We start from the raw sequence: 18,344 nt of genomic DNA, 5'->3' as shown, positions 1-18,344 counted from the left end.
AAGAAAATAAATAAATAGCAAAACCTCAAGCACTGATAATTTATAAGAAAAATAAGGCAGGGTAATGTATGAAAAACCAGTGACAGGGCTGACAGGAAGTGGGGTGGGGAGGGACTTCCTATTTAAGAAGAAAGATCAAACTATTGAATCACAGACCTGTACCTCTGAAACAAATGATACATTATACGTTTAAAAAAGAAAAAAGAAGAAGATAGCAGGAGGGGAAGAATGAAGGGGGGGAAATCGGAGCGGGAGACGAACCATGAGAGACTATGGACTCTGAGAAACTGAGGGTTCTATACGGGAGGGGCTTGAGGGGAAGGATTAGTCTGGTGATGGGTATTAAAGAGGGCACGTTCTGCATGGAGTGTTATACGCAAACAGTGAATCATGGAACACTACATCAAAAACTAATGATGTAATGTATGGTGATTAACATAATAATAAAAATATAAAATAAAATAAAACAAAATAAAAAAGAAGAAAGATCAAGAAAAGCCTGAGGAGTAGAACCTTTAATGATTTAAAGTTATCCAGTCTGGGAAGAACTGATGGTGGAGGGGTACAGGCAAAGGAAACAATGAGTGCTTGGCATATTTGAGGAGCAGCAAGAAAGTCAGTGTTGTGGGAATGGAGTCTAGAGTGCTAGAAGATGAAGTCAGAAAATTAGGCAAGGACTAGACTATATATGTCATTTTGCAGACTATATAAGGAATTTAGATTTTAAGAATAAGCCCCTGAAACAGGGATATGATATAGCCTGATTTACGTTTCAAATTATAATTATGTTTTAAAATAGCTTATAAGTAGAAAATCATTGCTGGAGAACTAGAAAGAGAGATCAACAGGAAATAATAGAAATCGCTCTCTCTACACACACATCTAAGTATCATTCACAAGGCAGTTTTAATATGTACATCTTTTTTAAAAAAACTTTTATTCAAATAGCAACATATCATCCCTTAATTGATTTTACATAACACATGTTCAGCATTTCTATTTAGAATTCCAATAAAGATGTGATGCTTTTGGGGTGCCTGGGTGGCTCAGTTGGTTAAGCAACTGCCTTCGGCTCAGGTCATGATCCTGGAGTCCTGGGATTGAGTCCCGCATCGGGCTCCCTGCTCAGTAGGGAGTCTGCTTCTCCCTCTGACCCTCCCCCCTCTCATGATCTCTCTCTTTCTCATTCTCTCTCTCAAGTAAATAGATAAAATCTTTAAAAAAAAAAAAGATGCAATGCTTTTAAGTACTTACCTACACATTCAACTGCACAATGTATTTATTATTCAAAATTTATGATAATACAAATACCTACTTATTTTCCTTTACTTGCAAATATTTACAATAATTCAAGTAAAAATTTGCAAAGTAATATGATGCCATTTCATACATTTTTCTTTAACTATCACAGGTGATAATAGTATCACTAATTATTACTATCATTTAACAGTGATAATTATATTCTAAACATTGAAATAAACTTTTAAAATGTGAGGTTTAAAAACTGTATCTGATTAGTGGTTCCCCAATTAGTATTTATGGATTTTCAATCTTTTGATGAACAACAGTTTTTGTACAGCTGCCAGTCTCCATTAAGGTATTTCTAAATATACATCTTGGTGTTCTTTAGTAAAATTTATTAACTGATTATAATTTAACCTGACATGTAGTGGGAACTTAATATACTGTATGTCTGCATAATTACATTATTTTATTATTTTGATACAAGCACTTTATTAAAGTCATGAGAATAATTGTGTTTTCAAGAGAGGCATATAAAAACGTTAACATATTTCATCAACAAAACTAAAAGACAACTTACAGAATGAAGAAGATATTTGCAAATGATATATCTGATAAAGGGTTAGTATCCAAAATATATAAAGAACATATGCAACTCAACACCCCAGAAAACAAATAAACTAATTAAAATGGGCAGATGACATGAATGGCCATTTCTCCAAAGACATACAGATGGCCCACAGACACATGAAAAGATGGTCAACAACACTCATCATCAAAGAAATTCAAATCAAAACTACAGTGAGATATCACCTCACACCTGTCAGAATGGCTAAAATCAACAACATAAGAAACAGCGAGTCTTGGCAAGGATGTGGGAAAAGGAACCCTCTTGTGCTACTGGTGGGAATGCATACTGGTGCAGCCACTATGGAAGACAATATGGAAGTTCCTCAAAAAGTTAAGAATGGAATAAAACTACCATATGATCCAGTAATCACAGTATTGGGCATTTATCCAAAGAATACAAACCACTAACTCAAAACAATATATGCACTACTATGTTTATCACAGCACTATTTGCTATAGCCAAATTATGGAAGCAGCCCAAGTGTCTATCAATAATGGGAAAAGAAGAAGTGGTATATATGTATATATAATGGAGTATCATTCAGCTATAAGAAGAATGAAATCTTTTCATTTGTAACAACATGGACGGAGATAGAGAGTATAGTGCTAAGCGAAATAAGTCAGTCAGTGAAAGACAAATGCCATGTGATTTCATTCATATGTGGAATTTAAGAAACAAATGAGCAAAGAAAAAAAGAGAGAGAGAGAAACCAGTAAACAGACTCTTAATTATAGAGAACAAACTGATGGCTACTAGAGAGGAGGTGGGTGGAAGGATGAGTGAAATAGGTGATGGGGATTAAAGAGTACACTTACCATGATGAGCACTGAATAATGTACAGAATTGTTGAATCACTACAGTGTTAACTAAGATAACACTGCATGTTAACTATAGTGGAATTAAAACAATAAAGAAAAGAAAACATTTTCTTAATATCTGTGGTATTAAGGATATTGTTGGGACTTTTTTGTTTGCTTACTATTTAAAAAGTTTACATATTTCAGAACCTAAAGATAATTTATTTTACTTTTTACTTGAGAAAAAAAATTGAGAGAGATAATTAAAAAGAAGGAAAGGAAAATAATCTTTAGGTGTCTTAAAGAATGGCTTTTAACGATCTATGATTGTGTTTTAGCCCCATTAAGCAACCATTAATGCTGGAAAATGATCACACACACACACACACACACACACACTATTTTTTTTATTTGAAGAGATTTTTAGTTTCTTTTAGTAATAAAATTCAGTGTACCATTTTTTTTAAGAATTGAAAAAACAGATGTACCTGGGTTATATACATAAGGATTATTCAATAATGACATGTTGAAAACAGTAATACTCAACTGTCATCTTATCAGAAATTGTTTCTGTGAAGCCCTACTAAAGTAGCCCCGTCTATCCTCTGACTGTCTCTTTACTCTCTGTTAATTCTATCATAGTATGGATCAATCTCTGATATTGATTTATTTATTCATGTGCTCATTGTTAATCTCCCTGCATTGTCCCATTCAACAATACGATATTTGTCCAAGATCAATGTCTTCTTGAAATTTTACTGAAGAGCCCTCTGTTTTATTCCCAAATTTTGCCAGTTTTATGAATAGATTCTCCCTCTAATAGCTCTATATTAGTAGTATATTTACAGTATCCCACTTATTTGATTCATAGCCTGTGATAAACTTCTGTGGTATATGTGTATGTATGTGTGTGCACATGTGTGTGTTTTCTCTTTGACTCTCCCAACGTACAGCATGTAAGTGCTCTGAAAACATTTGCATTTGTTGATGAAGAATGGTTAACACAACAGAGGAAATTGCAAATAGGGAAAATACCAGTTTGGGGGACATGGACTGAACAAAAGCTCATCAAAACAAGTGAAGCAAAACTATATCAATGTCTCAGATTTCACAATCTGAGAAAAGTCCATTTCAACATGGGTTGAAAATTCACTAATTCACATGTGCAGTTCTCATGAATCATAGCTGTAGTTCTAGCAACTCTGAGTCTCTCTAATATTTGTGTGAGAACTGCTAAGTTTCTTCTTTTCCTTTCTGGTAAAATAAACTGTATATAAATGATGAAAATTTATTTAATTATAAAAATTAGTGATAAGGTATTTTTTGTGCTTCAAATTGTCTTTGTTTCTGATATTTCTTAGAAGAAAGAGTGAAAATTCTCTTTTTTTGGTAGATGGCTGTAAATTAGCCATTATTAGTTGTTATTAACTTTCTTCTCCACTTGTGATTTCTAACCATGTAATTCAAATAGATTACCAAGGCTTAGACTTAAAAATATAAATGAAATGAGACTAACATTATTCAGGTAAAGATTCACTAATAGATTTCCCTGTATGGGTATGACTATATCAAATTATTATCTAGCCAGAGGTGGGGGGGGTGGGGACATGCTTGCCTATATATTTAAGAATTTTTCTAAAATGTAGAGATAATCTGAACTTCTAAGTCTATAGGATGGAAACAGTTACCAAGAAGCAATTGTTATTTAAAAATTATTAGCACACTGTACAATTATGTCCCAATTGAATCAGTTTGAGCTAAGAAGTACACCACTAACTGACACTTGAAAACTCAGAAGTTACTTGTATATTATAGGAATTTCTAATGCACATTTATCAAGTTCTTGCAGGAAGTTTCATGCTAGAATTTTATACTTTTTATGTTTATCATATCTTTCAAGACAAATAATGGAACCAAACAATATTTATGTGCTACACTCATCATTGTTATAAAAATGCCATTAGACAAAAATGTTAAATATTCACAAAAAAATATTTCCTTCAGATTCTGGCTAGCAAAAGATGCTGAGAGAAATATCAAAGGAGGGATATATAACACAGTGCAGATAATCACAGGAGTTATAAACAAAGGCAGTTGACATTAATAATTAAGTGAGGAAATTTCCTGTGGGGGTTTAGATGAGCTACAGTCACAATGTGTAAAATCACTTGGCTAACTGATCATTCGTTATGTTCTAGACCAGAGGAGTATATATTAATATAACTGGGTTTTCTACCCTATTTTTCTAGTCCAATAATTTGTCTAATGTAATAAATATGGCTATTCTACATTCCCTGTGAGGAAAAATCATCCCCATTAGAACCTGATGTTTTTATTTTCTGTAAGGGAGTATTCAATATAAATAAATGTGTTAAGGAAAGTTTATCACTTCTCTGAAGTTTTTGTGTTGTGCATTAGATTAATTTTAATGCATTTTATTATTGCTGTCAATATCCAAGTATATATAATCTGACCTTTGCAATAAGAGGTATTTATCATTTTACTGTGATATTTTTGAGTTGGTTTGTGTTTGTCTACTTTTCTGTTTTTTCAGTTTTTGAAAACTGTTATTTATTTCAACAGGGCATTCTTTAATGAGAAACTGCTCAACACACTGAGACACAAGATACCCTAGTAACCAAGGATGGCTTCCTCTTGGAAACTAATTCTGTTTCTGTCAGTAGCTGGGTGTCTTTCAGGTAAGAATCTTGCTGTACATATCAAATAACAAAAATATATTAAAGTCTTCATTACAAAATATCCTCAGGCGTTCATTTAAATTTATATCAGAAGTTATACTTTTCAGCAAAAGAAAGAAAAACAATTCTTAAAGTTTTGTTAACATTGCAAAAAGTCATAAGCAATTCAATATAATAAGGTACCTAGGAAAATACTGTATGAACGTTAATAAAATGAGTATCCTTCCCACCTCATTGGCTTTCATTTACAATGTAAGCTATTATTAGCCTTTAGAAGACTGAGTAATATATATGTATCATTTACAGCAAGTAATTGTAAAAATGTCTCATTACAATGCTAAATTTTACCATATAAAGACAGAATCATGCTGGATTTACTATACTCACACACACACACAAACATTTAAAGCCATCTCCAACACAATGAATTTGTTTGGTTGTTTCAGTTTATCTAACTTTGTTTTGATCAATCTTATTGTTCTATATCTTGGATCTAAAATGATATCTTTTACTCTGAAAAAGTAGTTTATGTTCTTTGGAATAATACTATATTAATGCTAAAAATTAATATGCCATAAGTTTTTAAGAATGTCTAGAAATTAAATGGTAGTGATGATGCAAATGCTTATACATGTAACATTTATAGGTTGATTTAACTCAATAGTTATGTTGTTTTATTAAGTGCTATGTATGTAACTTCAACTATGTATGATGGATGAGTCTTCTTTAAAAACAAAGAGGAATCCTCAATTTAGATTAATTTATTATTTCAGTTATAACTGCATGTTTTATGTTTAAATGTAATAACTAACATATTTGCATGTATCTGAATGCCTTTGGAAGATATATAAAAGCCTCTTTTGTTGAAATACTAGTAATTAACTGCAAAAACAACAAAACAATTCTAAATTTATTATTATTATGTATTAAGCACCACTGCTTATAGGGAAAAACAGGTTTAAGAAGAGACAGGGAAGGTAAGATGAAACCTCTAGAAAACGTTGGTAGATACATCTGTGAAAACATGAAAAAGTAAGAAAACATGAACAAAAAGCATTAAAAGTTAAATGAAAACCCTGGTCCATCAATATTATGGTTACCTTAAAAAGAAGTAAATAGTCTTCAAATATTTTATCCTATTTTCTTTCTGTACGGTATTAGCATCTTCCCCAGTGATCCAGTTTATTTCTCTTTTACTGTCTCAATGCCATCTTCCTCAAATTAAATTAACTAAAGGGAATAGAGGTAGGCTTGCAAGATGAAAGACAGGTTGTCCAGTTAAGTTTGAATTTCAAATAAACAACAAGTAATTAAGTTCTAGAATGTTCCATGCAATATTTTATTTTATCCAAAATTTAAATATAACTGGAATCTAGTGTTTTTTTTTTATTTATTAATTTGACAATGATAGTTGGAGGGAGAATTGTAATTTATATCACTCCAAAGTTTTATTTTTTTGTACTGGTACATTATACTCCCAAATAAATAGTCACTTCAGATGAGGTATTCTACTCTGGTTGTGGAAACTTGAAAATACTCAGTCTGAGGTGAAAATACTCATTTTCAAAACATGAAAATACTCAGTGTACACAATCACTAGATTTCCAGTTCATAAGGTAATCAAGGTGCTGCTGTCTCCATAGAGTAAAATGAAACATTGTAAGATAAGAGTAACAAGCTTAAGTCTGGAGGTAAGTTACTATTTAGATATTATAGACAGTTCCAAAAGATAAGACATCTGTATGGGGTGCCTGGGTGGCTCAGTCGTTAAGCGTCTGTCTTCGGCTCAGGTCATGATGCCAGGGTCCTGTTTAAAAATTGGTTAGATACTTGCAAGGTAATATTATCAAGGTTAATTATATTCAAAAAATTCTTTCACCTTTATCTTCTTATTTTAACAAATTATTTTGGAAGTACAGCTTTTATGTTTTTGTTAGTTGTTGATACTTACATTCAATATTCACTTCAATATTTTATTATTTGGTATTTTATTCGTTAGGTTTTCTCTGGTTATTGCTTTTGTTATAAGTATTACATTATAGGACCTACCTGGTATAGTAACCTGATTACTATTTCAGAAAATGAGGGTAATTAAGCTATGCATCATGAACACATTTTACGTTGTTGCTGCTATTTGAACCAGCAAAACTGATCAAAGAAATAAGAGAAGTCCAAGACTGTATTCTTTGTTTGTTTTACTTATTCTTTTTTTTTAATGAATAGATTATCTTGGGTGTGTTTCACTAAGAAATGTAGAACTCTTATACAACCCTATGTTTACAAACTGACTATTAAAAGCAATGAAACATTGATAGCCTGTGTAGTGATCTACAGCCTTGTATTAAAAAGAGACTGATGAGGGGTGCCTGGGTGGCTCAGTCATTACATGTCTGCCTTTGGCTCAAGTCATGATCCCAGGGTCCTGGGATAGAGCCCCACATCAGGCTCCCTGCTCAGCGGGAAGCCTGGTTCTCCCTTTTCCACTCCCCCGGCTTGTGTTCCTGCTCTTGCTATCTCTCTCTATCAAATAAATAAATAAATCTTATAAAAAATAAATAAAAAAATAAAAAGAGACTGATGATTAAAACAATGGTGAGATACCACTACACATATCAAAATGGTTAAGATCCAGATAGACACAAAAAGTAAAAGCAGTATTAACTGTTGGTGAGGATATAGAAAACAGGAATGTTTATTCATTGCTGGTAGAAAAGCAAAATAGCACAGCCATCTTGGAAGACAGTTTGGCTGTGTTTACAAAGCTAGATAGTCTTGCCATATAATCAAGCAACTGGACTCCTAGACATGTACCTGATTTTAAAATGTATGCACATACAAAATACCTGCACAGAAAAGTTTATAGAAGCTTTATTAACAACCATCAAAAATGGGAAACAACCAAGATGCCCTTCAATAAGTGAATGGATAAACAAACTGTGTAAATTTCATATAATTCAATACTATTCAGTGGTAAAAAGAAAGGATCAAACCATTCATACACATGGATGAATCTTTTATGCATATTGCTAATTGAAAAAAGCCAGTCTGAACTGGCTAGATATTGCATGATTCCATCTGAGTGAGCTTTTGGTAAGGGAAAATTATAGAAACTGTACAGATCACTGATTGTCAGAGGTTGGGACAAGGGGATGATTAAATAAGTGAATGAAGATAAGGTATTTTTTAGGGTGATGAAAACACTCTCTGTGATATTGTAATGGTGGATGCATGTCATTAAACATTTATCAAAACCAACAGAACTTTATAACACAAATTAAACATCAATGTACACAAATTAAAAATAATAATAATAATTTAGGAGGTTAGAGGATTCCAGAATGAAAGGCAGAATATGACAATCTAACTATATTACAAATGTATGAAACAACTTCACTTGGGGCAGTGGGGGATAAGGGTAATGACTTAAGTAATTATGGAAATGAATCTTCAAAAGTAAAAGCAAGAAAAAAAAAACCACTAAATAACCTGTACTTTGGTAATATAATATTATTATTAGCAACTCTAAACCCACTATACATGAAATTGAACAATTAAGTCAATGGATGGTGGAGGGTGGGAGCCAAGTTTCTCACTGTTGGAGTAGGAGGTCACAGATAAACAAGAGGAGGTTAGAATGATCCCTGTGGTAATGGATTAGCATTGGAGACTTCAGTACGAACTCATGTTTAGTTTAACGTAGATATAGATGGTTACATTAACAGTGTAGAAATGTGGGGCGCCTGGGTGGCTCAGTCGTTAAGCGTCTGCCTTCGGCTCAGGTCATGATCCCAGGGTCCTGGGATCGAGCCCCACATCGGGCTCCCTGCTCAGCCGGGACTCTGCTTCTCCCTCTCCCACTCCCCCTGCTTGTGCTCTCTCTCTCTCTGTCAAATAAATACATAAAATCTTTAAAAAAACAAAACAAAAAAAAAACCAAAGTATAAATGTGTATATATATACACCACACATGTATCATGTTCTGTCATCTGAGATAGCCTAGAAGCAATGTACTATATAGTAGAAATCAATACAAAAAGTGCTGAGATCTTGGTTTCTAATACTATTCTCCAGTTGAAGTGATCAGGGCTATTTGAAGAAGGACTAACTCTAGGGCTGGGGCAGGAAGTGTACTTGACCAGCCGGGAGTATCTTATAATAACAGAAAGTAAAGAAGTGCTAAAACAAACAAAGCAACAAACAAAAAACAAACACAATGAGGCAGGAATGTCAAAGGAACTGAAAAAGTTCTCAATGGCCCAAACTGGAAAAAATTTGAGCAAGAAAATGAAGCATGAGTTATAACCCAAAGAATAAAATAATTACCCATAAGCCCATATTTGTATAATAAGTTAATGAATAAACAAATTAATCAAAAGGATAGACAAATTCCCCATGTAGATGAACTTCAAATAATTTATGAAAACACTTTTTCTCAAGGAAGTGGAAGGTAATTTTCCCCTCCTTTAAATGTGGGCTGTCCATAGAAACTCTTCTTTCCAAAGACTACAGAGTGGAAAAGGAGGATAAAAAAAGTAACTTTCCAGAGAAGGAAACTGATATACCTTCTTCAACCCAGTGATGATCAAGGTCAACATCAGCAAAGATAACATTTACCCTTGATATGATGTGATGAGAATGGCACCTTACTTCTGTGATTTTCCTCATTAAAATCTATATCCCCTGTCTAATCATGAGAAAAATATCAGACAAATCCCAAATGAGAGACATTCTATGAAATACTTGGCCGGTAGTCCTCAAAAATTTGAAGGTCATCAAAAACTAGGAATATTGGAGAAACTGTCAAAGAAAGAGGAAGCCAAGGAGACACAAAAACTAAATGTAAAGTGTGACTCTGCAATAGACAGAATCCTTCAACAGAAAAAGAACATTCTATACAAGCTGAGGGAATCCACATAAAGTATGCACTTTAGTTAAGAAGTAGTGGAAACAATGGGGAGCACTGTGAATTGTGCAAGACTGTTGAATCACAGATCTGTACCTCTGAAACAAATAATGCAACATATGTTAAGAAAAAAGAAAAAGAAGAAGATAGCAGGAGGGGAAGAATGAAGGGGAGTAAGTCGGAGGGGGAAACGAACCATGAGAGACGATGGACTCTGAAAAACAAACTGAGGGTTCTAGAGGGGAGGGGGTGGGGGGATGGGTTAGCCTGGTGATGAGTATTAAAGAGGGCACATTCTGCGTGGAGCACTGGGTGTTATGTACAAACAATGAATCATGGAACACTACATCAAAAACTAATGATGCAATGTATGGTGATTAACATAACAATAAAAATTTAAAAACAAAACAAAAAAAGAAGTAGTGGAAACATTAATCTTATGACAGTGAGTTGTGTAATGGTTAGTAGAGGAGGAAAATTGGACAATTATAGTAAATTTTGTTTTTTGGGAAGTTGAACCAGTCAAAAGAAAGAATGGCAGGTAACTTCAAAAAGATAAAAATTCAAAAGTGTGTGTGTCTGTACATTTGTGGATGTGTTTTAAGCCTAGAGAAATTACTATTTACAGAAATTCAATCTACAGAATACATAATATACATGTTGATTGTATATTGCATTAGTTAGTTTTTGCAGCAAAATGAACCATCCTCAAATGTACTAACACACACAAACACATGCACACAACAAATATTATTTCCCACAATTCTGAGTGTCAGGTTGGTGGTTCTTCTGGTTTGGGCAGGTTTAGTGGATCTTTGCAGTCCTCATGAGGTTTGAAAGAGTAGTATTGGATAATGTATTTAGCCTCACACTCCTGGTAATTGGCTCCTACTAGCCAAGGCAATGGGAATGGCTTGATCATGTCTCTGATTTTCTTAGTCTAGCCCAGGCTCTTTCACACAGTTGCTCAGATAAGTGAAGCAAAAGTAGGGATAAACCCCAATCTGCGAGCACTTTTCAAGCCTTTGTGTCATGTTTGTTATTGTCTCATTGACCACAGTAAATCACAAAGGCCGAAACAGGACCCAAGGAGTAAAAAAGTGGATTCCACCTCTTGAAGAGAATAGTTTGCAAAAGCACACTTTAAAGATATTGAAGAACACAGTATATTAACTTAGGCATTGTGCTATACAGTAGATCTCTAGGATGTATGCATTTTGCATAGTTTAAACTTTAAACCCTTGGAATAATACCTTCTTTCTTCCCCTCTCTCTCGAGCTCTTTGGCACCCACTAGTCTACTCTCTGCTTCCATAAATTTGACTATTTTAGATTCTTTATAGGTTCTTTATATAAGTGGCAGACTTAAAAATTTTCCATGAGGGTAAATCTCATTTTAAGTGTTCTTACCACAAAATAAAATAAAATAATAAAATAAATAAATAAAATAACATGATAATAATAAATTAAAAGGTCAGGCAAAACTTTTGGAGATGATGGATATGTTTATGGCATAGATTATGCTGATGGTTTCACAGAGGTATACTTATTCCCAACTTATCAAGTTGTATACATGAAATATGTACAGCTATTGTGTATCAGTCATACCTCAACAGCGATTCAAATAAAGTGTGCATACAGCAATAAGATATATCCATGCCCATTTTTGAGCTCTACCATGTAATTTGTTATATCTATGAATATTTTATATGAAAATAATAATTCTGTTTTAGTTAACAATAAAGAAGATGAAAGGTTTCTTTGTATCTTTTTATTTCAGATACAGTGACAGTGTGAACACTGTGGTCTAACTTCATTAGCTGAACTTGAAAAAAACTTTAAAAATCAGTAAAATTATTTTTATCAATATAAGATAAATTCACTTGAATAAAATCTAAGAATTTCCTGATAGAATGTATGAAATTGGGGAAGGAATCATAATTAGTATAGCCTAGTTCTGTACGTATATACAAAAGTTATCAACATTTCAACCACTTCTCTGTCAAAATTCATGTTGTTTTCTTTAAAAATGATTCTTCAAAGATTTATTATCCTTCAAATGTGTATGGAAGCAGCAATTGGGAGGAAGCAATATGGTACAGGATTTACCTTCTTTGAATTTATTAGCAACTTTACTGACATTTGCTGGTTCTGTTAATTGCTTTTCATTTAATATCCATGTTTAAACAAACACAACAACAAAAAATAAAGGGTTTAAATTGTTCTGTTCTGTTTTACAGAATATCCTATCTAATGGGTTTTTTTAATTATCATACCCCTTTGGGAATGTGGCTAGTAATTATTCTAATTTCTTTTAAAATATTTAATAGTTAGAATTCTGTATTATAATAATCATTAACAATATGTTTCTTTTTGTGAAATATAATAAAACAGCTTGGTAGGACACTAAGCTTAAGAGAGATGTGCATGTGAAATATGTCAAATACAAATATTAATTATTTATTATTAGAATAGGCTAGAATGCAGTTATTACTACCCACATTATCATGTGGTTGAAGGATCATTTGGTTGAAGGATTTTGAAAAAGCATTCTTTTTTCATTCCCCAGTACCAGCATATTGTTTGCAACATCTCAAATCTGTTTATGCATTTCTATCGAAGTTATAAACTTAAGAAAAAATATTTAGTTTATTAAAATTAGATATATTTATAGCTCATCTACATTGAAAAAAATCTCCCTCACTAAATTAAAAAATTTTAGGATTAAAAATAATTTGGAGATCATGTGGCTTGATTCTTTATACCTTGGCAAGTAAAGTATTATTTGTTCTCAATAGAGATGAGGCCTCGGGAGGTTCTATCACATACCCAAGGACACATAGATGGTAACTAGTTTAAGAATAATGAGAAGGCTGCTTCTTATAGCAATGATTTCAATATATCAGACAGCATGGAGGGGAGACAAGAGAGGAAACTCAGTTCTCAGAGTTACACTGACTTTCTTCTGACATAATTACATCTAGTTCCTTTTTCCTGAATTACTTGCAGATGCCTCTGATATAAGCTGTACTGCTTTAGCCTGGTGATGGGTATTAAAGAGGGCATGCACTGCATGGAGCTCTGGGTGTTATACGCAAACAATGAATCATGGAACACTACATCAAAACCTAATGATGTAATATACGGTGATTAACATAACGTAATAATAAAATAATAATAATAAAAAAAAAACCCACACATCTTTCCCTCCACGTTCACCTCATTCTCCTTCACTGAGTTAAATTCATTTTATTGGACAGATGACAGTTTGTTCCTTTTGCTAAGAAGATGATAAACTATTGAACAGAGAATGTCTGTCATTGATAAGCTTATACAAATCGTCTCCTTCTTCTTGGTGCCAGTGGGGTAATAGCACAGAACTTTGTCACCACCACTAGTGCTGCCTAAGAACTTTAAAAGGAAATGAGAAGAGAAGTGTTACAGAAAACAGATGCCTGATAATATTAAGTCTGACTGGCCCTACTGCAGTTGAGAAAGAGAAATGGATTATGGCTTCTCTGTGATCATTTTGAAATTATATATGTGTACATTGTATCAGTCCCCAGGAAGTCATGATGATAATAGAGGCTACCTCAGCGCAAAAAAAAAAAAAAAAAAACAAGTTGACTCTTATCAGCTGTGCACTGGTGGTATTAGACATGTAATTAATCAGAAGACACTTTAATTTATCCTTGTTAGTGGAGGTGTGCGTTTGGCAGAGGAGTGTACTTGAATTTAGTTTTATTTATTTTTATCTCAAAGGCAAAGAAAATGCTAAGAGTTATCTATAATTATCAGCAATTCCTAGAGTGATATAAAAAGGAAACCATCACCTGAAGAGAGTCAGATTCAACATCCCAGAGAAATGAGAGTACATAATATAATATAAAAATATTTTGTTCTCAGTGTTTTGGAGAGTAAAGAGAGTATTAACTAATTTATTAGGTCAGCTGAATGTTATTTCTCTTACATGAGAAAAATTAAAAGTTTTCTACTTGATTATTGGTTAAGGAGTAAGCAAAATATATCAAAAGTATTTTTTAATCTAGAAAGCGCCATGAAAGTTATCTCATTCTTCTTCAACTGGACTAACTCCTATTGAAATTATTATTTTCAAAAATGATAAATCTTTGCTAATAAAATATTAACCACCAACACTAGTTCTTTTTGTTATTGTAAAATAATGCTCAGAAAATTCATAGTGTATCAACTGTCCACAAGAACTTGTGAACAGATGTTCATGATATCATTTGTTAAGCAGAGATAAATTTCTACTACAGTAATAAAACAGTGAAATATGCCGATTTAGGGGAAGATTGTTTTATTGCTTAGCATGAACTTCTGAGGAGCTGCCTCTATTTAGTAATTTGAGTAATTTGTCAGCAAGAAAACAGTGGCATTTTCTAAATTTCATTAATTCAATACAGGTCTATTCTGCCTATAAAATGTAGAGACAGTTACATTCATGAGATCCCAAACAAGCTGGACACAACCGAGATGCAGAGAAATATAAAAAAAAAAAAATCCTGTTCTCTTTGACCTTAAATAAAATGTACAGGCTTATCAGGACCCAAATATTTAAAATACATCATATGTAAAATAAATCATATATAACTAATTGTAAGACTAAAAAAGGGTTAAGTTTATTTTAGCTATTTGGGAAAATATTTTGCTAACAACCAACGAAGACAACTACATATTTCTTGAAACTGTAGATTTCTATATTTGGTGATATTTATTTGATATATCTATCAACCACAATATTTTTTCTAACATTTGAAAAAAATACTTTCCATACTAATTCTCACTGTAGCTTTAACAGAAATTTGTCAGAAATTTCAGTTTTCATATGATGTCCTTATGATGGTGTCTGTGCTTACAGCATGACCTCATCCCTCCTATAGATTTAGAGTGTGGCAGAATCATCCAAATGGGTCAGATCAGGGATGAATATGATTTTAAGTGATGATCTTTTCCCTTTTAGTTTTTTTTAATTTTTATATGCCTTTTTAATTTTTATATGCTGAAATAAAAAAAAACAGGACTCTACAAAAACAGAGGTGATGTGTGCTTTATTTGATGTCTCTTACAAAAGATCCAGAATAATATTTTCTAGAAGTATGGGTACCTATTTTTAAATAAATGAAAGGAAAAAGGAAATGATTAATTACTTGTTTGATTCTTCTGTGAAGAGAGGCATAGGCTATGTTTCTGGTTATAGTAATTTTTGTTAAGAAAACCTCCAAAAATGATGAATAATTTTGGATTTTCTAACCTGGTCATCCTAATATCTTTTAATACCATGAACTAAACTGAGGTATTTTTGGATACCCTGTAGTTCTGGGTTAAAGAAGTAGCAATTAGTTTAGTTCAGAATATTGTGAAAATAGGCATTAAAAATGAAAGAAGAAAGAAGAAAGAAAGAAAGAAAGAAAGAAAGAAAGAAAGAAAGAAAGAAAGAAAGAAAGAGAGAGAGAGAGAGAGAGAAAGAAAGAAAGAAAGAAAGAAAGAAAGAAAGAAAGAAAGAAAGAAAGAAAGAAAAGAAAAGAAAGAATAAAGAAAGAAAGAAAGAAAGAAAAAAGAAAAGAAAAGAAAAGAAAAGAAAAGAAAAGAAAAGAAAAATGTATGAAAAAAAGCAAAAAAATTAATAAAAGTAAGATCTTTGAATCACCAGTGTCTTTGATCAGGCATCTGAGGTCTCATGCTACACATTTTCACTCAGCATGTAGGTCTGGCGGATTTTGTTTCAAGATGCCCTAAAGGTCTCCAAGAGGACACATGACTTGTATGCCTCTCTACTTGCTCTTCTCTAATAATTCAGAGAGAGCATTAACTGATAATGACTTTGCTGACCTAGAGCTATTTTTGTCTAATGCCTAAATTGAGCAAGAACTGTTTCAACCTGGCCCCTGGATCCATAACCCTGAAGGAATGGGCTGGTTTTTGCATGTTTGATGCCTTTTTTCTAAAGGATTCAGTAGAACTCAAGATGGAACATTTGTTTCATTTATGATTCAGTCTGTCTTAAAAAAAACAATCATAGCTATGGTTAAAAAGTTCCAAGTAGGCATAACACAAGTAATTTGTAAAAGATGTTTTGTATTACAGATAGAGAGCAGAGATAAAAGGCCAGTCCCACTGGCTTAATAAATTCCAAGTGTTTTTTAGCTCAAATCATTTGTTTATCTGCTAATTTAACAAATATTAATTTAGTGCTTGCTATATATCATTCTAGTCACTAAAGATATATCAGTGAACAAGAGAGACAAAACCTGCATCCTTGAGGAACTCACATTCTAGGAGAAAAGATAAATAATTTAGTAAGAAACAAAATAATACAAGGTCTGCGGGGATAATTTCCATAAAGAAATTAAGTAGAGGAAAGGGATAATAAGTGATGTGTATGGTGATGGGGTAGCCAGGTGCTGCTTTACATAAGATGGCAGGAAATATCACTCTGAATAGGTCTTTAAGGAAACAACTAATGAATGTGGAAAAGCAAGCCATGTGAATATCAGAGAGAAAGTGTTTCAGCAGCAGAGGAAGGCAAATGTCAAAGCCCTCATGAGGAAGCACTTACTGTGTTTGAAGAAGAACCAATATAGAAGACGGAAGAACCTATACGGAAAAGGAGAGTATATGACAAGAAGAGTCATAAGGAGTGAAATTAGTAAAAAGGCAATGGCCAGGTCATGTTTTAAGCAGAGATGTAACTTGATAACATGTTAAGAGATCATGCTGGATACTTTATGGAAAATAGGTTGTAGACTTCGGGCAAGAATATAAGCTGGTAGAATAGGTTGCTATTTCAAAAGTCTACAAGGGGTGCCTGGGTGGCTCTGTCAGTTAAGCATCCGACCCTTGATTTTGGCTCCGGTCATGATCTTCAGGTTGTGAGATTGATGCTCACATTGGACTCTGCTCTGGGTATGGAGCCTGCTTGGGATAATCTCTCCCCCTCTCCCTCTGCCCCCCATCTCTCTTTCTCTCTCTGTTTCCCTTTCTCAAAAAAAAAAAAAAATCTGCAAGACAGAAGATGGCAACAAGTATTCAATGACTAATTATTGATTTGATTATGAGTCAGCAGTGGTATGTGCCTACCAAAAAAATAAAATAAAATAAAATAAAACAAAACACACACACACACCTAATATTATCTTCAGCTGTATTTAACAATGTCAAGAACAAGGAAGAGGTTAGATCTACTTTGCATCTATCATGCTAACAATGACTGTGGTATTATGTTCAGCTCCAGGCTTAATCATATAAGAGAAACATAGATAAATAAGAATGTATTTACTGGAGGGAAAGCAAAGTGATAAGGAGAAACTTGAAATGGTATTATAATGAAAATGATAAAAGGAAATAAAGGAATGAGAATTAAATATTAGAGCTACTGTTTAAAGAAATTTTGAAGGAAGATTCGGGGAACCTCCTTCTTCTTGCAAGGTCTTCCCTGAATCAATTCATTATTGCTTTTTTAATCCAATGAGTAAAATATATTCAGAACTCCAAAATACATATGTCTTAGGGGGTCAAGCCAAAAGTTTTTTTTTTGTAGTTGAACTCTGGGCATATATTCTGCTCATACTTCTTAAGGTGATTTTATCTGCTTTTTTATATCCTGATTGACAGTAGTGACTTTCAATTGTAGATTGTCTTCTTTATTTGGGACATTGAGATCGAGTTTCTGTATATTGCTTAATGGTTGGCAACTATAATTGTTCATGGAATAAAACAAGATATAAAGACTTTGAAAAAAAGAACCTTTTTTTCTTAACTATCCTATAGAAATATCACTTTCAGTATCCTGATGTCTTAGTGAGATACATCAGCCTATTATTTCCCATAGCAAGAAAGAATTGTCACATGGCAAATTGGCAGGAATCTTGGCTCGAAAGTCAGAATTCGAGGTAATACTGTATGCAACTGTTATATTTAAATAACTGAAAGTTTGTCATATGTGAGCAACTTAGATCTATTCTAAAATATCCAAAGGGACAAATGAGTCAAAATACAAAAAAGTGAGAGGTAGAATTAATTTAAAAAGATCATTCTAAGAAGCCAGAGTTG

General features: G+C 33.0%; 1 protein-coding gene across 1 annotated transcript in view; it reads left to right on the top strand.

Moving 5' to 3' along the window:
- CNTN5 (contactin 5) overlaps positions 1 to 18,344 on the top strand; it is a 1,400,310-nt gene that overhangs the window by 603,853 nt on the left and 778,113 nt on the right. Inside the window, exon 5 of the mRNA XM_027581317.2 lies at positions 5,254 to 5,369. Within this exon, the coding sequence (XP_027437118.1) occupies positions 5,315 to 5,369 (55 nt within the window). The 5' untranslated portion in view covers positions 5,254 to 5,314. The remainder of the gene's footprint in view (positions 1 to 5,253; positions 5,370 to 18,344) is intronic.

Source organism: Zalophus californianus, chromosome 11 (genome assembly GCF_009762305.2).
Source record: "Zalophus californianus isolate mZalCal1 chromosome 11, mZalCal1.pri.v2, whole genome shotgun sequence".
NCBI lineage: Eukaryota > Metazoa > Chordata > Mammalia > Carnivora > Otariidae > Zalophus > Zalophus californianus.
This window is presented reverse-complemented; position numbering and strand designations above follow the sequence as displayed.